This window comes from Ciconia boyciana, chromosome 6 (genome assembly GCF_034638445.1).
Source record: "Ciconia boyciana chromosome 6, ASM3463844v1, whole genome shotgun sequence".
NCBI lineage: Eukaryota > Metazoa > Chordata > Aves > Ciconiiformes > Ciconiidae > Ciconia > Ciconia boyciana.
In genome coordinates, this window is record NC_132939.1 from 41363759 (window position 1) to 41390263 (window position 26505).

At 36.3% G+C, this 26505-nt stretch overlaps 1 protein-coding gene across 10 annotated transcripts in view; it reads right to left on the reverse strand.

Annotated features, from left to right (window-relative positions):
- HEATR5A (HEAT repeat containing 5A) overlaps positions 1 to 26505 on the reverse strand; it is a 75426-nt gene that overhangs the window by 21253 nt on the left and 27668 nt on the right. For 7 of the 10 annotated variants that reach the window (XM_072864060.1, XM_072864062.1, XM_072864067.1 and 4 more), the window contains exons 9-23: positions 24972 to 25227; positions 23676 to 23831; positions 22603 to 22853; positions 19295 to 19406; positions 16934 to 17086; positions 15485 to 15584; positions 14611 to 14720; positions 10163 to 10326; positions 9870 to 10045; positions 8295 to 8400; positions 7036 to 7226; positions 6423 to 6582; positions 5141 to 5330; positions 4414 to 4583; positions 1205 to 1231 (exon numbers count right to left, since the gene is read on the reverse strand). In XM_072864060.1, coding sequence (XP_072720161.1) covers positions 1205 to 1231; positions 4414 to 4583; positions 5141 to 5330; positions 6423 to 6582; positions 7036 to 7226; positions 8295 to 8400; positions 9870 to 10045; positions 10163 to 10326; positions 14611 to 14720; positions 15485 to 15584; positions 16934 to 17086; positions 19295 to 19406; positions 22603 to 22853; positions 23676 to 23831; positions 24972 to 25227 — 2322 coding nt within the window. The remainder of the gene's footprint in view (positions 1 to 1204; positions 1232 to 4413; positions 4584 to 5140; positions 5331 to 6422; positions 6583 to 7035; positions 7227 to 8294; positions 8401 to 9869; positions 10046 to 10162; positions 10327 to 14610; positions 14721 to 15484; positions 15585 to 16933; positions 17087 to 19294; positions 19407 to 22602; positions 22854 to 23675; positions 23832 to 24971; positions 25228 to 26505) is intronic. The other 3 variants (XM_072864068.1, XM_072864066.1, XM_072864065.1) reach the window with 1 other exon arrangement.

Here is a 26505-nt window from a genome sequence, read left to right on the forward strand (position 1 = left end):
TCTGAGCAGTTTCTAGCAAAAAGGTTTACAGCATCACCATATTTTAACACCACCAGGCCAGTGTTTGTTTTTTATACTGAAAAATACATGATAATAGATTCATTATTACAGGAACAAGGAAAAACACTTTAAAAACCCAAGACATAGCCTCAAGTTTGTTTTGTTAGAGTGAAGCTTTCTGATTTTTATTTGCTTGCTTTCAATTTTAAGAACATTCTGAAGGGGATCCCAAAGATACAATGAACCAGCTGTGTGGCCAGGCAAGATGGCTACACCAATATTTATGCAGCTTCTTTTAAATTAAATTTAGGTTACCATCAAAAAAGTTATTCTCTACAACTAAGCAATTGTGTACCCTTAGCTGTCACTATCCTTAAAATAGAGCTGAGTGTCTGCTGCAGGGAAACCTTGCAGTAAGGTTGTGCTCCTCATTTGTCAGCAACAGATCAATATATGTTAGTCAAAATGACTGATATATATTAGTTAATATACAGTTAAAGAGAACAACTTAAGGACAGAAAGAGTAAGTGATACAGAATTTCAGCTTTGTTACGTTAACAAAACTAAGCTTCGTCTTCTGAATTTCTATGCATGCACATGAATCTACAATACTCAGAATTACATATTTACTACACACAAAGATACACTCTCTGCATAATTCTTCTAAAAGAAAAGAAACCTGACTCAATAAGTATGTCTGCAAGATACTTTAACTGAAACTTTAAAAACAACAAGTGAGGCTTTTAATGCAACATTTATGCAAGCAGGCTACACATTCTACTTCAAGTTGGACATGCAAAAATTGCGTGCTCATTTTTAATAGGGAAAAACAGAAGATCCAATTCAGGCTACTGAATAATGCAAGATGCATATTTTGCATCTCTCTCATTCTCCCACATTCTAAGCAGGGGACAGGACTAAATAACAGACACAAAATGCAAGCATCACATACAAACTTAAATGAACAAACAGTTCCCTTTCTGTGCTTAACACATTAAAAACAAAATTATGCCTCACTAAGCACATAAATGAAATGTACATCTGCCATCTTCAGAAAGTTAGGAAGGGTCTGGTTAGGATGACAATCAAATGTCACTTGACATGCTAAAAGAAATTACATTAAAATGGTTAAAAGGAAAAGATAAAAGATGAAATAAAAAACACCACTGCAAAAGTTTAGGATTAACAAGGCACAGGGACCTACCAACACAGAATTATCCAACAAGATTTCCTGCACAAAAACAAATGACAAACCAGTCATGACAAAACCAAAATACAGATACAAGTATACAGTGATACCAACCACACATGGAGACCGTTACATGTAAATTCAGCATATATTAAAATTCAGAATCTTATCTCAAACATACCAAAACTCTAATTTGCTTCGTTCATTTATCTTATATTTAATGTTGAACACACTTAAATTGCTGCCCCTAAAATTAGTATTTAAACAGTACCAAGACAACAGCACAGCATAGTTATTGACATTGTATACTTATCATGTTCCAAAATATCTAATATCTTGCAGCTGAAAACTGGTGTTCACTACATCATAAGCTTACACAGATAACCTCTTTAGAAGTCTGCGCTCACCTAAGTTAGCTTTAGAGCTAATGTTAGACATGATTAAAAGCCTATAATTTCTATTCTGCTGGAACCAAGAATTTAACTGACAGGATAAGCATTGCTGTTAGATGCAAAGCCCTGCGAAAAAAGATCCAATTGACAAACAAGGAATACTTTCAGAAGCTGAAGAAGGGAAGCTAGATAATGACAGCCACATGAACACAATTTAAAAAAAAAAAAAAGCCAAGCCAGTGAAGTTGCGTATCCATTGCCTGAGTCATGTTTTGTTAGTGCTAGCATAGCCACAAACTGAATGGTCTAAATACTCTGGGGACCTGAACTATCTCATGCTCTAGGGGGTGGGAAGACAGGTGGAGGAGGCAGCTCACAGCTGCTCACAGCAATTGTGTTAGCATGCCTAATGTGTTAGCATGCTACACTTACTTAGAAAAGAGAAACAGAAAGAAAAGAAGAGAGAAACAGAAAGAAAAGAAGAGGAAAAATTGGGGGGGTGGGGGGGGGGGAAGGAGAATGTCTATTACAGAATTTTAAAAACACAAGTTTGAAGACATAGAAATTTTCCAGAAACCTTGGGGAAAAAGGGTGGAGAGGGGAACTGGGTCAAATGTTACTTACAAAAAATTAAAATTCTTTGCACATTTGTTTTCAAGATTTTATGAGTGAGAATTCATGTTTCTATGGACAGAAGGTGAAAAGATCACTTATCTGACCCCAGATTCTTTGCCTCTCCTGTTTTTCTGCCTTAAATAAAGAACGCAGTGGTGACTATCCACAGTATCTAGTGCCCAGCTTTTATACTCTACTTCCCCTTAAGGCTTCAAAATGCATTGCAAAGGAGGACAGTCACACCTTGTTCTCCACTTGCAGAAATTTAAACTCATGGAGAATGACTTCTGAGGGTCACCTTGCAAGCCAACAACAGATTTCAGGTCCAGTCCAATAGTTTATTCTGCTTCCCCAGTGAGATGGTGCTTTAGTGGGTGGAAACTACATGGATGGGTGGTGAGTTTTACAAATGCAGAAGTCTGCTTGTGCAATGATCTTCTCACAGACCTGCAAAGCACACACTCAAACCTTCTTTGTTTATGACACTCTTGAGAGACCTGTTGACGTTTACTGAATTGTCAGTGTCAGCCATAGTTCTGTAACAAGTTCATGAGAATGAGAAAAGTTCATCCATGTAAGGCCACTGACTTTGGTGGACTCCTCCCCTGTGAAGCTCACAATCATTTCTGGGGTAGAGGTGAACACACACACGTGTACAGATGCACGAACACACACACTCGAGCCAGGAACCATGCTTCTTCTTAATTGAGTAATTTAATGTTATAAAGTTCATAAAGTACTGTATGAAGTACTTTGAGACAATTTGTAAAAACAATAAAAATCAGGAATATCGTATAGACAAGACAACTTTATTATGACACCCTCTTTATTAGTAGGTATTTGCTATTTGTTAGAGACAACGTACTGTATGTGGAAGCAGACTGTACATGGACTTACATATGATCCCAAATGCTAATACATCCTCTGAGCAAGAGAGTGACTTACATGATTTGTTGTGATTTTATCACTGTAAGAAAAACTTAGTTTACCCAGAGAAGAGAAAACTATAGCTGGTATATGTTAAAAGAAAGAACACTCAGATGAGTTCCAGTTCTTCTGCAACTAGTATATCCAATGCCTAACAATGTGGGGCTGAACAAGCTTCTCCTTCAATTTTTCCTGGCTCCCACAATTATGTTTCTAGTCAAACTGAATAAAGATAAATGGAAGGAATCCAAACTTTATACAAAATCAATATAGGGTTACTATCAATATACAAGTGCTACCCAGGGGAAGATGTGAATAAGAACTGTGTTAAGATAGGCAAGAGAGACTAAAAAACCCCCACCATACTTTATTGTCTGTGGTTTTTTGTTTCTCTCTGATTTACAGGGAGACTAGATGGTGTGTTTTTTTTTTTTAAAAAAAACAAACACCACAAAACCAAACCAACCTAAAAAAACCCCCCTAGCTAGTCCCTGAAAACCCACCAAGGCTAATAACTACCAGAAAATTATTATTGCTTTCTTCATAGAACTAAGTGCTTCAGAAGAGCAGCTATTCACAGACAGAGAGACTGGGGGGGGGGGGCGGGGGGGGGCACACAAAAAAAAAAAAAAAAAATAAACAAAACAAAAAACCAGCAATCAAACAAAAACCCCTACCTCTTTGTCAAATAGGGCTGAAAAAGAGTTTTGTTTATTTTTCCAAAGACCTAGTTTGACTATTACTTATGTAATGGTCAGAAATTTTTATACTGACTGCCAAGAAGTCAGTACACTGAAACATTAGTGGTACAGAAATTACAAAATAGAGAAATCTACAATTTTTAACCATCATGAAAAAACAAACCCAAACAAAACAATTCTCAGCAATTAGTATGCACAATTTTTTTTAAATCAATCCTTCACCTAAGACAAAGAAGCAGCAGAGGAAAAAAACTGGCCAACATAAAATAGCTGGTAAAAATCCAGCACAAAGTTGTAATGGATGGTATATCCTGCCAGACAACTGGCCTTAATAAGAGCAGCAGAATGCACTTGCAGGCAGTTCAGAAGGCCAAGATTTCTACAGAATGTGCTCATCCTCTAAAGGGGAAGCAGAAACTGGGAGAAAAAACCCCCAAAACAGAGAATACTTGCCTGTAGGAGGATATGAAACACCTCACCCCTACACAATGATCAGTTTCTCTGCTTGAAGAAGCATCTGCATTTTTTAAGTGTTTCTGAACAAAATGTTTTAAAATATGAGGATATAGACTGGTAAACGTATACTCACACATAGGCAGCTTACAAGGCTAGACAAGTTGACATGTCGAGGAGCAAACATGTGAAGCTGCTGAAGGCAAGAGATGGCTTGAGCCTGAACAAGGCAGTCAGGATTATCCTGCATCACTGCACAGCCCAGGAGGCAGGAAGTTCTTAAGGCTGAAACTGTTGTACTGCTGCCTATATTTGGAAGAAAAAAAGGTTTTTGTTTTTAAAACATAATTTATTTTTTTTTTTCAAAACATGATAACATGTCTTCTTCCCAAGCCACACATAACGCTCATCCTCTTGACGGATGCTTTCTATATCTGTGTTATACTCTGGTATCAATGAGTAACGGTCACATTACTCTCTGGAAATTTCAGTGTCTGGCTACTTAAAAGTTGATTTAGATGCAAATTTTAAATGTCTGCATCATAACTAAGACATAGACTGACTCTTGAAATATGGATACCTTCTGTTTTCATCCTAAATCTAAGAATTTTCAGCCCAAGGCAAGGCTTGGAGAACCAGTTCAAACAAAGGAAAAGATGTCAAAGAGAGACACTATTTTTTGAAAACTAGCAGGCACATCATCTTGATTGGATAAACTCATGGCCTGTGAAATACTGTCTTACAACGAGGAAAAAACTTAGCATGCACTTATTTGTTGACAAAATTTGAATTACACATTCAAACCATGTTTAGCAATTTTGTTACTAAACCAAACAAAGCTGACACTATTGTATGTTGCATACCTTGCAACTCAGGGCCCAGCGTGGTAATAAGTGCATTTAAACAGCGACCAAGGCTTTGGTGAACTTCAGCATAAGCAGGAGGCACAGTCAACAACAACATGAGAACAAGAGATAAGGTAGGTTCCACATGCACGTGATACAAGGGGCCAGCTAAATCTACTATCAGTGACAGAGAGTGTAGTGCCCATGCCTGTAAAATAAGAAAAGCATTCATGTAACGTCTATATGATAGAATGAACAGAAGATCTTTTCATAATGTGATAGTTCAAGTGAAATTCAGTAATGAAGTGTAATAAAAGTTGCACTTTTAGGTTCCAAAGGGACAAATAGAGAGGTTATAGAAAGAAACTTTAAGAACCTGATGCTTAATAAGCCATTTTGAATATTTTACAAGGAACTGTATGTTCTGCAATGAAAGAACCATTTTAAATTTCTAATTGTTAATTAAAAAAAAAATCTAATCGTAAATTAATTTAATAGTGATTATTATTCCTCAGATACATTCTACTCTTTGTAAAATTTCTTATAGTTCCATGTGTAAGAACAAGAGAATTATGGAAAAAATACAACACAGTTGCTGAAACAACATATTGTTTTAGTCTCCGTTACTTTGCACCAATAGCCACATCTGTTTCATGCCAACATACAGTTCTTCTCTGTGTAAAGATATTGTAGATAAAGCTTAAAAAAATTATTTAACTCAGATTTAGACAATTACATGGAATACACTCAACGTCTCTTAAAGCTATTCAGATAGGTAACAGTTTTAGCCACAGAGAAATAATTTGAATTAGTCTTCAAAACATCTTGCCTTATTCAAGGAAGTATATTGACCAAGTTCTACAGCATTCACATTCTACAAATCCCTGGTATTTACTACATAACCCTTCAACAAAAAATGCTGTGAGGTAAACATCGTAGCAGAGACAAAAACTGACATGAACAAAAAAACCTAGGTACTGTCTAGTCAAGGTTAAGATACAGGTGAACATGTAATTAATCAATCCCTAAAACATCAGATGTTGTTTTTGAAGCCAGCATGTCTTAGCCTTATCAGCCTCACTGATCATTAAATAAGAACCTCCCATATCTCATCACAGTTCTTTCTTGGAAGGTGGATTTTGAGCAGCGGCTATGGTTTTCATTGCCTTTGCGCTCCAGCCATCACCTGTGAGGTACACCTAAGAGGCTGTGAAGTGTTATTCTTACAAGAAAAAACTTATACTCCAGAATATAAATCAGTTCATTTGTAACATAACATTTTTAGATAAGTGACAAGTACCTGTACATCAGGAGAAGTACTGTCCTGAGATAAAGTATAAAGGATTCCAACACATGCATTCAGGTGCTGAGTAGAACCTATTCCTCCTAGGTACCTATGCAGACAGCCCAGAGCCAAAGAATGACCTGTTCTTGATACCACATCCCTAGCAGATTTTAGCCTATTAATTATAAGGAAAGAAAGGTGTTAGTGTAATCACCAAGACTGATGCTATGTAATAAGCACATCTACAAATGGAATTTCTAGTACATAATCAGCAAAATATTTTATTAGACATTGTTATATTGCCAAAATTCTAAGTTCATTTATAATCTCTTATCTGAAGGACGTACCAAGAATATTTTAGATATACTTAAATGATGTTGCTAGAACAGCAGCCAATTTATTTTATTTGAAAATCTACATGCTTTCTTAGACAATCTTCTTAAAGATCATCAAAACTAAGAAATACACACAGAAGACAGGCAGTGCTTATTCCTGTTAATTTCTGAAGTGACATCAAATTCTTGAAGGAAATCAGCTTTTAAAAATTATCATAATAGAGGCCAGGTCGATTTCTCAAACATTTTTATAAACTCAACCAGTAACTTACCACACTTTTTTTTTAACTTACTTGTCAAAACTGACTTGTGCTAATCCAGCAGTGAAGGCACTGTCAGAAACCACCTGTGCCAATCTGGCCAAACACTCGGCAGCAGCACATCTTAGGAGTGGGTTATTGCTTTCCAAGGCACCCATTACCAGTGTCAGGGCAGACCTTCTAACTTCTTCTGGACCTAAACTTCCCTTGCAGTTAGCCAAATGCTAAAAATAGATATCGAATATATTAAACAGCAAGACAGCATAGTAATCAGAATGTGTTTTTCTGTCAGTCATGCAAAAATTACAAGACCTGCAGAAGGAATTTGCTTTTCTTCCCCTTTTATCTGAGGAATTCCTCTGTTTTTATTTGCTGTTTTGTGAGTTAGAAGTCTAACTCCCGATAAGCGTACATCATAGCACAACATTATAATATCAACTTTCTGATTTTAAGAAATACTGGATAGATTGCAGTAGAACACAATAAACCAACACACTAGCATAAAATTCAGGAAATGACATCAAGAAGAAAACCAGCAAAAACAGAATAATGACACAAAGAAAAATCCCGGTCCAAAAAAAAGAGTATGAGCAAAAGCTACAACAGTTATCTAGATTGCATATTAAATATGCCCCAAATACAAATATTGTACAATGACAGGTCTTGCTTATTGTGAAAACATTTTGCCTTAGTTTGAAGAAAGCCTAGGAAGGGAAGAATGAAAACTGCACATGAACAGAGGAAAATACAAATAAACCATCAGGGAAAAGCAACAAACAGCAGATAGTTATGATATTACTTTATTTTACCAGTCGTTACTTTTTTATTTATACAGTAAGAAATATGAAAGAGACAGTGATAAAGACAGAAATGATACAAACAGAATTTTTCCATCTCTCTCCTACTTGAATGACACTAGTACGGGTGATAGTATACTACAGTGTACTAGAATGGGTTTCCCTAACCCTTAACATTAAAAAAAAAAAGGGAAAAATTAAACTGTGACTCTTCAGCACTTAAGAAGAGTGTGATATCACAAAAAAATATATTATCACAGAAAACAGGACTGATCTTCACCTTGACTGTTAATCAAAATAAGAACTTCTGTGTAGATACATTTGAACCAACAGATGCCATGTTTTAGTTACAGACAGAGAGAGAAACAAAGGAGAGAAACAAAGGAGAGAAACAAAGGAGAGAAACAAAGGAGAGAAACAAAGGAGAGAAACAAAGGAGAGAAACAAAGGAGAGAAACAAAGGAGAGAAACAAAGGAGAGAGAGGGGAGATTTACCTTTAAGGAAGTAGAAAAGGCTGACACAACATTAAGTTGTACTATTTGTTGCCGTGATCCTTTTGTTTGCTTTATGGAATTCAACAACTGTTCTAACACATGGAGCCTTAAACAAAAACAGAAAAGAAACCACAGAATTAAAATAAAATTAAATTAAAAAGCTTGATTTATTTCCTTAATTTTTAAAACACACAACAAAGCCTATCTATTATAGAAACAGAGGTGGAACAAATCTATTACCCTAACCCTTGCGCATTTCCCTTCAACTGGCATCCCTGTCTACTACAAAAAATTTTTGTATTCCATATTAGAACAGGTAATTACTCTACAAACATGAACTTTTTGCGTTTGTTTCCTTATAGCGTAGGTATTCACAGATAATAACTTAGATATAAGTAGCAGTAGACAGATGTTATTAAAAGGAACTGTGTATGGGAATGATGCATTTTGGCTTACAATTGAGAAAGGAGGAGGGAAAAGAAAAAGGAAAGGAAAATGCAGTTATCTGCAGCAATTAGTTCATGTCTTGAGAAACAGGTGAAGAAAACCAACCAGCAGCCTGGTGACAGTAGGGGCAAAAAGCCCAGACAAACAGAGAAAAAAAACCACACCAAAAAAGCAGTCAGTCAAGACAGAATAAGGAAGGAAATGCAAGTCAGAAGAACATATCATAAAGCATGTGGCAATTTTATTGCAGGTACGCTTATATACAAACAGCTGCCTTGGGATTACACTAAATCCTGAGAAGTCCAAGCAGTGAAGACATCAAGACTCAGGACTCGCATTCTAAGCACTCATCCCTTACAGGAAATTACAAAACCATCACCACCTATAAAGATCATGATCTGAGGTCTAACTACATTGGCTTTGAAAATATAAAACTGTTTAAAGTAAAAATAATTGATTTGCTCTAATGCGGCATTCAAGAAAATTACCAGCAGCACACAGAATAAGCAACCGCATGCAAAAATCTTGAGGAATTTCATCCTTCGGCAATCGGTGTGCTTATAAATGTGAAGCAAACCAAAATGCCATGTGTGCAGTAGGAAGATACATACACACAAACCCAAGAGAAGTCTGTGATCCCTTTCAAGCATTCTTGTACCTTGACAGAACTGTGTTAAGACACACACTCTGTTTCTTCCCATCCATTTTTTATGAAGAATGAGGCAGGATAAGGGTTAAATTTTACTACAGCTTCCTACCCCCTTTGTCCCTCTTTGGTTCTAAGGCATTTGGTAATTCTGTATTAAGCACTAATATAATTGTGTAATATCTCTTAAAATAACTTATATTTTGATCTGGCTATCGAAACAAAACATTATTTTTCTTGGTCAACAGAATTTATTATAACGACGGTAGCCTCTTATTGGATGCGCCTTTTCATTGTGAGTAACTTTAAGCAGAAAGTCTAATAATTTGTTAGTCTGAATTACATTATTCAGATGGTTTACAGAGTCCACTTATACAATTCATTATTCTTCCAGAATAATTTTCTTCTGTGTTCAATCTCAAACACTGTGACCATCGTTTAGCATCTCCCAAATTCCCCAACAGTTACAGTTACTACTTTACCTGTGAGATTCTGCTACATGGGAAAACATAACTCCAAAAAGACGAGTTGCTGCGCTGATAACAGACAATACAGGAGGTAGTGGTTTAGGTACTGAATCACCTTTTGCAACTTTCTCATAAATAGAGTAAGGGTCGTACTCCAGGCTGCCACCAGCTATGCTGTTACCTAAAAGGAGCTGTAAGAAGGAAAAAAGTGATAGCCATATTTTTGACCAAGTCAAAACCAGCACTGACGCAAATAACTAGAACTGTATGAAAATATAATACCACCATTATACTAGATTAAAAAGTACCTGCTCTTCGATAAATCGGTGGTCAGTCTCCTGCAGTGAGGGACCAAGTAAAAGGAGATCATTCTCATGACAAAGGGGTGGAAGCAAGAATGTAGAGGCATCGATCTGGCTATCTGGGACAGTCAAGTCAGCCACTAACTCTTTCAGAACAGCACAGAAGCTTCCTTTAAATTAAAAAAAATATTCAAAATTTTCAGTTAATTACTTGCCACAAGCAACTTTGGGAGCAAGATATTTATACTGAAATAGCAACATCCATCTAACATTTTTCTTAAGTCTTCAAATAGTTAATTGGAGAACACTCTTGCTACAGGGAAAACAACAGAGCACTACCTAAGATAAGCAAACTAAGCACACACAGCAATCTAGAAGCTGAAAACTGGAGACCTTTAGCTTTACAGAAGGCATAATGCCATACAAGTGCTAATCCAGTAAGTTAGTTACATTTACAATTAGAATAGAGGGGAAAAAGGCAGTTACAGACATATTTCTACTACAAATTTCCTGAAAATTAATGCTGTAGAATGTATTACATAACCACGCAGGAATACTTGGACTTGGCAAGCAGATGTAATTTAAAACATCCGTAAGTTTGGTAAATAACCAAAAGCTGCAGAATGTACTCCCCTGTTTCAGGAGTTTGCACTCAAAAAGCAAAGCATGAGGAATTTACTGTAGGTTACATTATGATAATTTACACTGGTAGTTAAAACTTTCACATATTTTTGTACATAATATTTCAGGCAAGATTGTGCATTATACATAAACAACATTAGGCATTCCGAGTCAGACTATTTTAGGTTATTAAATTAGTCCTTGCAGTGAGAGAACATTTCTAGTGCTGAACTGCATGTGATGAAAAAAGTCTGGCTTATCTGATAAGTAAGTTATGTTGAAAAACACTGCAGAACTGATCTTAAAGAACATACACACTCTTTATGCAAATATTACATCAGAATTTACCTCCAGAGCATTAAGATTGCAAAGTCAAGTTCTCATGAATTGGGAAATATCAGCATTAAGGGGGGCTTAACTCCACATAGCCAGTTCTTTGCATTCAGTTTTGTTGTTAGATGATCACACAATTACCCATTTGCACTAAAGTTGCTTATAATTTTTCAACACACAGAAGTTCCAGAAAGTGGGACAACCCAGTTTTCAGCACCTCATGAGCACAAGCAGAACCGTTTGTATAGCTGGAGCTGGTAGCTGCAACCAGCTATTTTACCCTTCCTAAATCCTGAATCTGTTCTGAGAAAGCTGACTTCCTTCCCCCTACCCTCCGAACTCCTGTTCCCATCAGCCTCTCTCCCCTGCAGGCATCTGTTGCTTTGCCTGCCTCCCTGACTAATTAGCAAGTACGTAATTTTTCCCAAAATGCTTAACTCAAATCTAAATGTAAAAGGTTAGCACTATCAAATATGTTCCCAGATGCACAGATAGTGTGTGAAAGGGACAGAAACTGAGTCTTTTAAAAAAACACAATAATGAAAAAGAACAACTAGAAACTGCTCTTTCATTAATTATTAGAGATCACAATTAAAAAAAATTTGAAAAATCCCCTTTCTATGAAAACGGCTTTTCAAATAAAGTTTAATGGAGATACTCAGCAATTTTTAACCAAATTAACATTTATTTTAGTCCCAGACACTTGGCCACCCTCAACAATGTCAAATGGTATTGTCCCAATGTAAAGCAGTTCAAAATCTTGAGCCAGAATGCTGTTCCAGCATTCTCGCTATTCATCTCATCCTATTAAGAAAGAGAAGTGAATGCTTGTATTCAATTTTATGGTTTAGGCAGTGGAACATAACAAGCACAAAAAGCTGAAGAATGAAAAGAACCCTAATGAGTTGTCTGACAAAACACATTAATTTCAGACCACAGAAAACATCAACAAATCTAATAATCAAAATTCAAACTACTGAAATGATTTGTGTGAAATTATCAAATTGGACATTATAATAATTAAGATTTTTATATTAACTCACAGGAAATAAATGTTTTAGCTGCAAAACCATGAGCACATCAGCATCCAAAACTAATGACATGTGAAAATGATCAAGAATATAAATAATCACCTTAGAAACAGAACCTGCTTTTCCCAGCTTAACAAGTTCATACTTTGTATCAGCTAAATTGCAAAGTCTTAACCGTTCACACATGACAGAAGACAGCATCTAGAACATGCTAAATGTTTTTCACTGACGTTCAAGTTAACCCAATACATTCTTCTCATATCTGTCATTTCTGAAATAATGCAAAAAATCATCTACTACTCATGCACACTCACAGTAAGCCTTCATAATTCTGCTGTTTGAGCAGATACTGATTTTTATTGATGACAGAAAGCAGCAAGAGGAACATCAGAGAGGCTGAAAGAGAGCAGGAAAGGACCAAGCAGAGCCTAAACAAGTCCTAGTATCTCCAGCCTCAGAAATCTAAAGGTTTGAGTTGAGAAAGAGGCTTGGAGCTATGGATAAAGAATCTGTTTTCAACTGTTTATTTTGCTGGGTATTTTGTTTTGTTCCTCTTCTGCTAAAAAAAAAAAATAAAAAAATAAAGCTTTGCACATTATTTGCAAATACTAAAAGCTTGACTTACAACTCCTAGTATATGCCCCCATCACCAATTTTCTCAAAAAGAAATAACTTGCACATTTCTAGCCTCTGGCTAACTACCCAGATTGAAGAAAATGAAAAGAAATAAAACCATAAAACCATGAACCGGTGAAAGCTTCTCATTCAGTGTGTCACCCTGAGCCATGCAAAATGTGCCAAGCTGTGCAACACAAGAGTACAGCTACTATTCTTCCTAGTGATAATGACTAAAATTAGACATCGAAAAAACACCCTGGGTTCCATAATCATACTGTTTTCCTAAATTATTTATTTTAAAAAAAATCCTAGTATTTGCAAATACAGAGTTTCTGCATGAAGCTGTCATACTGGAAATAATATGGAAAGAAAGGTATTTGTTTCAAACTTTACCTTAAAAACTTTTTTTGCATTTCTAAATGATACATACTTACATGTTAAAATATATAACAGACCTTGAAAATAAGTTCTGGCAACATATGCATTACCATTTTTTCCCCAGTCTCATACTGCTGTATTACAAACAGGTGAACAACTCTGAGACTACATCTGTCAAATGACTGGTTTGATTCTAAGGCTATTTACAAAGCTTTCAGCAGGTGACCACTTGTTTATAACAAACCTTTTAAGCTTTTTCTTTATTTATTGGTTCTAGATAGCAGCATCCTCAGCTAGGATGCGCTCTCACAAGATTCAGACTTTATGGGTCACACTGTAAAATACTGTCTGTTTTTCAATAAAGTTAGACCATATGCAAAAATTCCAAACAAACCAAGAAATTGCCAAAACCACCCACACCCAAATATCCGTGTTCTATAAAACATTACTCCTGTAATAAAAGAACCAAAGAAATAACTTGCTGTAAGGGATGGAGGTGTCATTTTCAGTCTTTTAAGTCCAAGTCGCAAATGAATATTATACACTATGCTTTGAGTGTTATATACAGACTTCTAATGTGACAGCAGCTTTAAGGCAAAAGTCAGGGATTTGTCCTTATGAAGATTCACTTAGCAGTTACCACTAGATGGAGCAGATTATTTGAGTAAGGATTCTCTGCATGATACAGAGGACACAGCCAATTCAGTGGCTGGCTGACCCATATTCTCTCTGTCCTGATGAAATACCCTGTACTTCTTTTTACAACTGTCAAACACTCTGGTTCCTTATTTCAGTCCATACAGTACTCTATGGCAAACTGTATTCACATGACAATGTAAAGATGACAAAGGTATTTAATGTTTTAGTTGAACTGTTAGACCTGTCTAACTACAGTGCATAGTTATTGGATTAGGGGATTAGATTTTAAATACTTCTAGTTATGTTCTGCTACAGAAAAGTGAGCCTATCCCCCCTTTTTTTTTAAATTTGTCTAAATACATTTTTTTTTTTTAATCCACAAACTGAACAGGATCAGATGAATATATCTGTAATATATAAGTCTACTTGAAGCAATTAAATTAAATTATTTTAATGGACTATATTCAATTGGTTTATGCTAAGATTACACCTTTTGGATTTAGGATTCAATGGAAAGTAAAAAAGGCATCAAAGTCAGTCAATTCTTCAAGTAGTTTAAAATTGCAAGGTTATCTACCTTCAAGTTTCAACTGAAAATAGGACAAAAGTCTGTGTTTGTAATAGGAGAGGGGAAAAAAAGTAGATCATGAACACTAGCTTTTCAAAACCATAGTGACTTCACTACAATTTCATCAACTCTAAATAGAGGGAATAAAATTTGTTTATTAGAAGAGGTGGAACTACTCCTTGCTAGCTTGAATATACGTTGAACAAAAACTTAAAAATGAGCCCATGGTATTTTTAACAGATATCTCTTTGTAAGAAAATACGTACCTTCATAGGTCTTTGGAGGCAATACTGCTAGTAATTCATAAAGTTTATGTCTGTAAACCATTGATGATGTTTTTAAAGAATTTCCATATGATTTATATATTGAAGAAAGCCTTAAAATATAAAAAGCGCATCAGAGATGTTAAAGACTTCAAGCATTATGCAACACTCCGGTTTCATTTGTACCACTCTACTGAATACTTTTAAAATCTATACATATTATAACTACAGTTTTGATTTGCATTACCAGTAGTAGAAGCAAAACAATTTATTTCACATGTTCTGTGAAACCTCTCTGTTCTCCATTCCCAGTCATTACTTCTACTTAATACTAGAGAAATAAATAAGCCTTTCTATTGCCTTTGATTGTACCTATATTTATTACAATTAACTTTTTTGTGGATATATCTCTGTAAATTTGAGTTTAGATCCCAAATACATTAAATCACTACATATTCTGAAAGCAAAAATTTAAAAATTATAAAACCCTTTTCCAGCTTAGCTCCAAATCCAAACATAAAAAATGCCCATCTATAAAACTTTTTCTCCAAGCATATTCTTGAACTTTTTTTTTATTTTATAAAAAATGATCACGCTTAAACACAAATGTGTATGTTTGATTAAAAAAGAAGAATAAAAACACTAACTTAACAAAACCATGCAATAATTTCTTCCCTAGCTTTTCTACATGGTACTGGAATCTGCAAGACACATTATGCCAGCTAAAGTCTTCAGCTATACAGCTGAATTCTACACTCTAATTTTTGTACTTTGAAAAGAAAGTTCTTTAGAAAGTGCACGCAATCAAATACAACAAGATTACTCTGTAGCTTTTCAAAACCAGAATCTCATTTAACAGTTTCATACACACACTTACTGTGTCAATAAATCAACAGCACTTGGGAGTGGAGGAAGAAGTCTCTGAACAACTTCATCCGTAAGAAGACCAGCACAGTGGGAAACAAAGCTTTTGATAGCTAGAAAAGGAATTGGATTTTAACTTACTTAGTGTGAGATATCTAGAAGAAAAAAAATCACGTTAGTGAAGTAATCGCATTATTACCTCACTAATAATTTAAAAGTAGAAGAAAGCATGCAAAAAACCATCTAAAGTATTTTAACCAATAATTTAAGAAACTGACAAAAATCTCAAATGAAGAAGGTCATATTTACAGATGCACTGTTTTGGTGTCTCAGCTTGGAAGTTCATACCCTGACTTTTAATTGCATATATAAATGCAAGCCTTTTTTGCTTTTTGTTATGAATTGAGTAATGGGATATAACTCAACTTCATCATAATTCCGTGATAATAATAAAAAAAAGAAAAAACAATGGGAGAAGGATGATGATCAGATGACCTACTGTTTACTTTGCTAGTTTTCTATTTAAATTTCGCTTAATTACTGTACCGTAAGAAACAACTTACATGTACACAAGTATTTTTCATTATTTACAGAAAATTAAACTTGAGTTAGTAGTTCAGAAAGCATCTAGAGAATATATAGTATTTAAAACCTATTTCCAAAAGGAAAAGAAAATATTTAAAGGTTAATTGTTTAGGTTACTTCTAAAAAGAAATTACTATTGAATTCCACACTTTCCAATAGATTTTAATAGTGTGAGAGGGGTGATCACTATACTAGGGTTCACATTTCTGCAATGCAAAGGACCCTTTAGTACTCTGGAATACATGACTGAAACGCATTAAGTATTTAAAGATTACTGGAGTAATCTCTTGGAAAACCAAATTCACAATATTTCATGATGAAAAACTGCAATCTACCAGACAGCAGCCAAATACATAGTACTCTCTACTGGCTGAGAATTGCAACTTCCTTATTGTAATTTTTACAATTAAAAAAAATGTATTGAGTCTTCCCACTCTCACAAATGTGTTTGAGTGACTCACCAATTCTATTTTGCTTACAGTAAGTCAGTTATTAGGAAACAGAACTGCTATTTACCAAATATAATAGACTGTATAAACAACAGAACATACCCTGGTTTGGATCCTCATTCATTACAGTGATATGTATGTTAAACAAGAGAAGAGAAGCAACCTTCCTGATACCATTAACTGCTTGGAAATCAACTGATTAGAAGAACAAGAGGAAAAACCCTCTTGGGTTTTTTGTTTGTTTCTTTGTTTTTCACAATAATGAAACACATGTATACAGATATAGATATATAGGTAAATATATATATACAAGCACGTATGTTGGGGAGTAAAAAAAAATCAATATGAAGTATCGTTGTTCTTTCAGAAGGAAAAACAAACAGCCAAACTATAAATATGTAGAGAAAGACACAGTAAATCCTGCTTACCACAGAGAGCACCAGCACGACCTTCCAGTGTTACTTGCCAGGTAAATGAATCTCCTCGTGTCTTCTCTGTTTCTAGGTCTTTAGGAGATGATGGGAAGATGCACTTCCACAGTAACAGCATTCGTGGCAGATGGTGTTGGACAACTGCAGGACCTGTAAGCGTTGACAGTTGTCATGCCAATGTAAGGATTAATAAAATTAAATTTTCTCTTTAGTTCTTTTATTTATGTTCACAAAACCATTACAGCTGTGAAAAAAACTTTATGCTACTTTCCCAGCCATCTCATATATAATTTCTCAAATGCTTACTGTCTTGGTACTCCATTTTCACAGAATCGTATAGGTTGGAAAAGACCTTTAAGATCATCGAGTCCAACCGTAAACCTAAGACTACCAAGACCACCACTACACCATGTCCCTAATACCTCCAGGGATGGCGACTCAACCACTTCCCTGGCAGCCTGTTCCAATGCTTGATAACCCTTTCAGTGAAGTAAAATTTCCTAATATCCCATCTAAACCTCCCCTGGCGCAACTTGAGGCCATTTCCTCTTGTCCCACCACTTGTTACCTGGGAGAAGAGACCGACCCCCACCTCTCTACAACCTCCTTTCAGGTAGTTGTAGAGAGTGATAAGGTCTCCCCTGAAGCCTCCTTTTCTCCAGGCTAAACAACCCCAGTTCCCTTAGCTGCTCCTCATAAAACTTCTGCTCTAGACCCTTCACCAGCTTCGTTGCCCTCCTCTGGACACGCTCCAGCACCTCAATGTCTCTCTTGTAGTGAGGGGCCCAAAACTGAACACAGTATTCGAGGTGCGGCCTCACCAGTGCCGAGTACAGGGGCACGATCACTTCCCTAGTCCTGCTGGCCACACTATTTTTGATACAAGCCAGGATGCCATTGGCTTTCTTGGCCACCTGGGCACACTGCTGGCTCATATTCAGGCAGCTGTCAACCAACACCCCCAGGTCCTTCTCTGCTGGGCAGCTTTCCAGCCACTCTTCCCCAGGCCTGTAGCGTTGCATGGGGTTGCTGTGGCCCAAGTGCAGGACCTGGCACTTGGCCTTGTTAAACCTCATACAATTGACCTCGGCCCATCGATCCAGCCTGTCCAGGTCCCTCTGCAGAGCCTTCCTACCCTCAAGCAGATCAACACTCCTGCACAACTTGGTGTCGTCTGCAAACTTACTGAGGGTGCACTCGATCCCTTCATCCAGATCATTGATAAAGACATTAAACAGAACTGGCCCCAACACAGAGCCCTGCGGAACACCGCTTGTGACTGGCCGCCAACTGAAGTAAACTCCATTCACCACCACTCTTTGGGCCCGGCCATCCAGCCAGTTCTTTACCCAGCGAAGAGTACACCCGTCCAAGCCATGAGCAGCCAGTTTCTCCAGGAGAATGCTGTGGAAAACCATGTCAAAGGCTTTACTGAAGTCTGAAGTCTGAAGTCTAGATAGACAACATCCACAGCCTTTCCCTCATCCACTAGGCGGGTCACCTTGTCGTAGAAGGAGATCAGGTTGGTCAAGCAGGACCTGCCTTTCCTGAACCCATGCTGGCTGGGCTTGATCCCTTGGTTATTCTCTACATGCCGTGTGATAGCACTCATACATAACTACATACCCACTGACACCTTTCATATATAACTACATACCCACTGACACCTTTACAAGTATGTCACCAAGCCAACTATAATCTCTGTTTTACTAAGTACAGACCCTGTGGATCAGCAGTATAGAAGACATGTAATAAGCAATAGTGGTGTTCAGAACAGCAAACATTTGTTATAGGTTAATGTACAAGGTGTGTTTTCCCTAATCTAAGAAAAAAACGGGAGCTGTTGGGCAGAAGTAATAGCTGAAAACATGAAAGGTGCCTTAAAAATATGAACAAAAAAAGATAAAATACATTCTTCATGAGTAATTTAGTGATCACAATCAATAATCTGACCACTAATAAATATCAGAAAGTTCTGTAAGATTTCAAATGCCTGACAAGAGGGAAATACAAATTATTAGCTCATTTTGTTCTGGGATAGTTCTTAAAAAATATCAGTGTAATTCTTTATGACCACGAAGACAATTGATTAGACTGACTTTGAAATTTATCTTCTGCATTTAATTAATAGAGGTCCCACCCAGTCACTGTTTTTCAGACATTGCTCCCAAGGAACTAATAGCAAATTTGGAAGAAATTACATTTTTATTTTAGAAAGTTTTTCTAAAGATTCTGATTTACATTGTTTATTAAGAATTATTTTGCAGTGTTAAATTAAATGAAACATCAAAAGAACTAAAGTCAGAGAAAGAACACAGAACAGCTTAATTTAGCTTAAGAAAAATTGTAGAAAGCTACCTAATGTCATGAGGGCCGCTATCAACAGCCATCCAGCCTGTGTTCGCTGCAGTGAAATGCGACTGTTCTGAGAAGCAGAACACAACAAATCCTCTGCTACTGTCATGATTACCTTCGAAGTTAAAGAGAAAAACAGAGCATCAGCATCTTAGTAACTATCAAATGATTTTTCAATACTCTTTGCTGTGATACTTAATCCTACTTCAGTGTCCCCAAATAGAATGCCATCTACTTCTCACACTACAGCAAGAAACTCAGGCTCATGAAGTTTGCATGAGCTCATGCAATGACCAACTTCAGTACTAGTCTGGGACGGCTTCAACAGTTCCTGTGGGGTACTAGGTAAGTTACTTTGCTGCTTTGTCCCCTTCTTTTATCAGGAGTAAAATGAGAGCTGACAATTCTCACAGGAATATGTGTGGCAAGGATAAAAGTGTTCTGATATTCTGTTGATGCCACTATGTAGAAAAAGGAGAGCATGAGACCTACAAATTAGAGCTCAGAAGAAGCGGTGAAAGAGGTAACGATCTTTTTCTCCCTGTTTTAGAATAAGGTCTATCATTCTCTCTGACAGTTTTTAATCAACAAATGGTACAACTAAACAAACAAGTTAGAATGGTATGGTAGAGTTAGAATTAATCCTATCTTAGCTTCTCCACAATAATTGCACGTGCCTACTATTATGTGCTAAATGCAAGGTGACAATCTGCACTTGTTACCAAAGCCCAAGCTACCTAGAATTTACACGGAGGAGCACACAGTATGTCTATGGACAATTACCACACTATGGCTACAACTTCAACAAGTGTTCTGCAAATGGTTTGCTTCAATTACATTTCACATATACCAACAAAGTATTTCTTATATCTTGCATTATGTCTGGTTGCCAAAACAAATTGCTTGTATCATTAAAAGCCTCAGAATAGCCAATTTCCTTCTATAATTTTTTTGCACACTATAATTTATTTGGACAGTATAGAGAGCATCCTTCTATAATTTATTTGAAAAATTATAAAGCTTCATGCAAGTTCGCACATGAAAGTTTGCTTCATGAAAGTTTGAAATTTGTACACTTCCAAAAGTTAATGAAATATTAAGAGTCTGAAAATATCAGTTTCCCCAATTCCATAATGCGATCAGAAGGTTGCAAATGAAGACATTTATTTTGACAGATTCTTGATAGATTTAAAATATTTGGTTCTAAAATTAAAATGGCACCCTTGTTAAATTATACTTTTAAAAATTACTAACAGCTTAGTATACTTAAATTATCTGATAAACAAGCATCCTAGAAAGGATTTAATTTAATGATTTCTGACAATTTTTCTCTCTGTGTGCTAGGAGAAGTGTCTTATTTTTGAAGGATTTTTTTAAACTGAAGTATAAGCACTAGTACAGAATGATAAATATCTACAAACCCACTAATTATTTTGTTCTCTTGAATAGGTTCCACCTGCAACCCTAACCACCCTCTCAAAGGAAACTGCAATAATATAAAACAGCTTCTGTCCAGGTCACTACTGTCTACATTTGATATTTCCTTTTCAAAACTGCTCTATTTAACACTGGTCTCTTTCAGCTCCTCAGAAGAGGAGCTAGTCTGGAATCTGGCAGTGTTCCTAGGACAGAATGGAAAAGGGCTTCTGTCAGCTCCTCTGTTCTCCCCCCTGCCAGCTTAGTACAGAATACAGTGTTTCTCCCACACTTTTCTGTGCCCTCCCATACCTCCTCCTGGCCCTATTTCATCCTATTCTATTCTTCTAAAAGAAGTCTTCATTAAGAATTATGTTTCTCTGTTAAATAGAAACTTTAGCTCGGCTTAGGTATATATTATTTGAATGGCACTTCTTATCTATATAACTGGGCAAATGATACTCATTTTGTTCTTTCCCCATGGTCCTTCAGTAATCATGAGGAAAAGTTTTTAAAAGCTAAGAAAAACAGGCGCTTTTTTTATGTTTATAAACTGTTTCATCAGCAGTTGGGACTTTCAATGTTGAGAACTGTAGCTAGCAATGTCTGTTAAGGAGTGACGTGGAACTGTTAGTACTCAACAATGCTGAAAGGGTGGGCTGGAATCACTGCAAGGGACATTTTTCCTAATGCACTAAAGCATTCCTTTCATCTTACAGTGGTGTAATAACAAGAAAAAAACCACAATCCTTGTGTCAAAGTGTGCCACTTCTTCTCCAATGTCCACTGGCTCCGAAACAGGTATTTTCAGAACTGAGAATGTAAGTTTCCACATTATGCAGAGAATTAGCATGTACTGCTGATATTTGTGTTGCACCATGGTTTTCCAACTGTGAGTAACTCCATGGATAAAGTTTGCATTGAGATGGAAACAGCTTCTTCTCCTGGGCTGTATTTCCACATCTGCATATCTCTAAAACTTCAGAGCACAGTATATCCTATCTGCACTAGTGAAGAGATTGGTACAAGCATCTTAGACTATGTTAATGCAAGAAATTGGTTTCTGTTAAATTCTGTAAAACAAAATGAAAGCGTGTATGTGTTGGACTTGATTAAAGATTTTGTTGGACTTGACCAAAGATTTCCAAGATAATACATAATTGCTGTTATTGGTGTAAGCACTGACTAAACTGTACACTGGAGAGTCATTGATGGGCCTGGGAAATGTTAATTTGGCTTAATCTGTGGTTGAATGAGTTTCCTTCCAGGAAACTTATTTCTAACATCACAGCATGCAATAGATCTGTATGTATACTTCTAATTATTTTTTAATAAAAGAAAGATCTTTTCCTTTGTCAAAGTCTGATACATTTCAGCTGTATGTACTCCAGACTAGCCTTTTCTCACCATTAACACTGCTGAAATGTCAGCTTTCTAATTTAAGCCAATGTCAAACTGGGCCAGAATTGCAGAAGGTTTGATCTTGCTGTAAAGAATTTAGTTTGAAATTCTGAAAAACGTAACTTTACTCAAGAAATGTTTTCTCCATGTAAACCTTTTCTTAGACTGTTCAATTTAAGTCCTTACAGCTCCACAGAACTGACCTCTATCCCAAAACAACACACAAACTTCTCCCCTAATAAACTTCTCCTTTAGAAAAAGGTAGCAGTATGAGTGGTTAATAAAGTCGTTAGTGACATTTCCTGAGAAATTCACAGTCCTGACACCTGAGAAAAATGCTTATTTGAGTTATGTATGCTTCAAAATCCCCTTCTTGAGGAAAGAAAATATCTCATCAGTATACTGGGTTATGTGATCACATCATAAAGAATACATGCAAATACTACTGCAAAAAGATCAAGGAACTGCCTATAAGTAAGGCATTCAGACCATACCTTCCCTTTTCCATGTGGAATTCCTAAAGGACTGTGTTTTACTGCACCCAGCAAAGCAGCAACAGCAAAACTGTAGCCAGTTACTGCTTCTGGGGAGGATTTCAATGCACTAAGACGGTCAATGCACCGATCCAACAGTAGGGACACATAGGAGGGCAATGCTACTGCAATACAGCGTAAACACCAAGCTGCTGTTAGTCTAACTGAAATGCTGGGATGAAGAATGACAGAAATTACTGCTTCCAGAACTCCTGAAAAAGAAAATGCAAAAACACACTTAAGAAATAGGCAAGCAGATTGTCAAACAAGCAAAAATGTATACAGAGGACTGGTGAACATACCACTATCCAGTTTATGTACTTCTCTTTAAAAAGTAGTATTGATTTTTATTGTGAAATATTTCTTATGGAATTTAAATACTTCAATACTTTTCAAAAAAAGTTACCCTGAATGAAAAGTAACAATATGGAAAAAACCTAACATATTACGCAGTTATTCACCAACATGCATAGCAAATATCTGTAAGTATTCTCAAGAAAGCAGAAATTCATGCAGTGCAAACAGATGTCCACTTGAACCCATCCAGAAAAAAAAAATTCTCACTGCAGCTAAATGAAAACAATTAAGGTAGATGAAGATACCCAGCTCAAACTGATTTACTATAAACATTACAAAGTGTTGGACTTTAAATACATCCCTTAATGGAGTTAAATTTGATACTGATTTTTTTTTTTAATTAACATACTAGTACAGGCTGGAGAAGACACAGAACTCTTTAGGCAACGCCTGAAGATCTCCTACAGCATGTGAAGTAACCAACTTCCCCTCTTCCTTTTTTTTTTTTTTTGTTTTTTTAAGTTTAGTGGAAGAAAACAGAAAAGGATAGAAGAACTAAGGAGGTCCAGGTGAGGAAACTGCACTCCAGAAAAAAGGTTGCTATAGTCAATGCCAGACAAAGGATCCCAACAGATTTGAAAGAACTGACAGTCCAGCCATAATAAGTCAGAGAAAATCACAGTGAACAAAGGAATATATTTTGTACTCTGGTTCACAAAATAATTAAGGGCTTGTACCTGTACTGGAGTCTTGTAGTAATGGTGCTGCTGTAGTTCCTAAGCCATGGATGAGACTCCCGAGTTCCTGAAGTGCACACACGAGCACATGCTGACTTGCTGTTACATCTGTTGTACTAATTCTTGTTTCCAAGTTACTGTCACTCATTGCAGCATCTGATAACACAATATAGGAAGATCCCCATGAAATCATTACCAAAATGAAATAAACAGATCGGAAAAAGGATTTTGCTATGATAAGTTGTTTATATTACCAAATGAGCTTTTATCATTACCATTTTTATTAATGACCAAACTGTTTTCATAAAGGTTTACCCTCACTGAGACAAGTACGTTTCTATTACTCAAATGGATAGCATAGTAATGTCTGTGAGGGCAGGAGGGTAGATAAAATGGAAACTACCAAATTGCTTATCTTTAAGTGATGGGGAACAGTGGCTAGTAAGAAGCATGCTATTCTCAGCCTCACCAAAAGTGACTTGAAGAGGTCATGCTTTGATATAACTTGCCAGATTTTACTACATAGTAGGAAAAAAGAAAGGGAAGGAAAGAGTGAAATAGTGTGAGAGCAAGCGAGCGAGATGCTGGGGGCAGGGAATTAAAAGGGAGGGAAAAATCTGGATTTTTTTGAAAGTTCATCTTTTGAGACACAAATGATTGTGTCAGTTTAGACATTTAACATGTAGATATTTAACTAGGATACAATATGCAGCCGTACACCAGGGGACGACTGGTTATGCCCAGCATTCTCTTTCTTTTCGCCTACAAGGACGATGGTGGGAGATCAGCAGCTTTTTTTTGGAAGCTGTGTACAAGACTTTGTCATGCAAGAGATCTGTTTTCTCCAGGAGAAATGCTCATTTTGTCAATTAGGAACAAATGCTTCTTTTTTGAACCATCAGTAGTGTCAGCTGCTCTGAACAGGAAGGCAAAATCTGGCTAGACATATATTAACTGCCAATTTAACTTATTTTACAATACTGTCTATATTTTATTACTGCATATATTTATTATTTTGTCATATTTGTAATTGGTTAAATTACATTCACCAGGGAAGAAGTGTTAAAAAAAGATGTTTACACTTGTGTGGATACACACATGCAGAAACACAGACACACACAAACAAATAACCAGCCCAAGTTAAAAACAAAGCAGTCCATCAAAAGCCCTCTACATTATTATGGTAATAAATCAGCACTATATATTCTATTTCTGCAGTCTCTGGATTAGAAGTTGCACAATCACTTAAAAAAGGAAAAACAGAGGCTCAGATGGATAATCTTGTTAGACCCATACCCACAACTTTCTTCAGTTTCCAGATGGCCTGACAAATCTCCTTGGCAGCTGCAATTTGAGCTTTTTCCCCAAGAAGGCCTCCTACTGTAGCTCGAAGGATAAATGAAACACAGCGGCGACAGCCGATAGCATCCGTCTGACTCTGAATAGCCTTAGGGTGAGACTGAGACACGAGATCTAGAATATGGGAAAGGAAGGCAGAGAAGTTCCTTTCAAGCCATTGTGCTCCTAATGTAGAGACAAATACCACATATGCCTGGAAGAGATTTGAAAAGAAGCCATATTTTAGAGCAAAATAGTCTGGAAAACCACTGCCAGCTATCCCACATACATAATTTTTTTTTATGTCTGCACATTGCCACAACTAGAATGTCACTAAACTGAGATTATTTATACATGTATGCATCCATAAATCACATACATTCTCACTTCAGGTAGCTTCAGGTTTTTTGGATCTATTTAAATCATTTAAATTACTACCAAAACTGTACAAGCAATATTGCAGCCTGGTTTGACTGTAACTTAATTCAAGCTGCTTGCCCATGTTATTTCATTCCAGAGTGTGAGAAATGGCAGTTTACCCTGCACAGGCACTTGTTATGTAAAACATTGTGTTTGGTCTCACTGAACAACAGCTTCCAGCTATTTAACATTCTGCACGTGGAACCCAAATTTAATGTATGAATGCATTTTAAGAACTACTATGTTACAAAACTATAACCCATAACCCTGAGAGAATTTTGTTATTATAGGCTTTGAATTAGGGAATATTTGCAGCCCCCAAGCACTGTTCTTCATCTCACTGAATTTTAATTGTTTGCCTTGCAATGGAGGTACCGTAAAAAGACTATATCACAACAAAGAGAAAGAATGCAGTCACTTTACAAATCTAATCACCACAAGACCATTTATTTTGCCACATAATATGCTCTCCTACAAATGTCTTCCATGTGCCTGTGTTAGATTTTTTTTTTAAATGGATAGACGTGCTACCATCAAGAAAAGGGAATACAAAAAATGAGAATATGCAAATGAACACACAAAATTCATCATAAGAAAGTTCACAAATACTACCCATATCAATGAACTTCTGTATTTGCCTCATACATACTTTGTCTGCGTCCAATACTAACAAATAAATTATTCACGTAAAAGAAAGTGAAGTACTGTAGATGGAGAAACTGTACTATTAGATGCTGTCAGCATCTAATAGCTCTTGAAAAATACTACTTAGCCTTCATAATGTACCAGTACATTACCCCTGTTTTACAGATTTCAAAAGTGAGGAATTCAACAAGATAAATAGACTTGTGAAGAGTCATACTGCCATGGCTATATCTTGAACTACCTCTTGAACCTGGCTGTGTCTTGGACACATATAAATTCTTCCATATCTGAGAAGTAATCTTCAGTGTTTTGCTTATTTTTAAATTTATAATAAGCTGCAATTCACATAATAATTAATACATTTTATAACAGCAAACATTTTCTACTTACAGGTACTGATATACGCACAATTTCTCAAGGTTTTTTT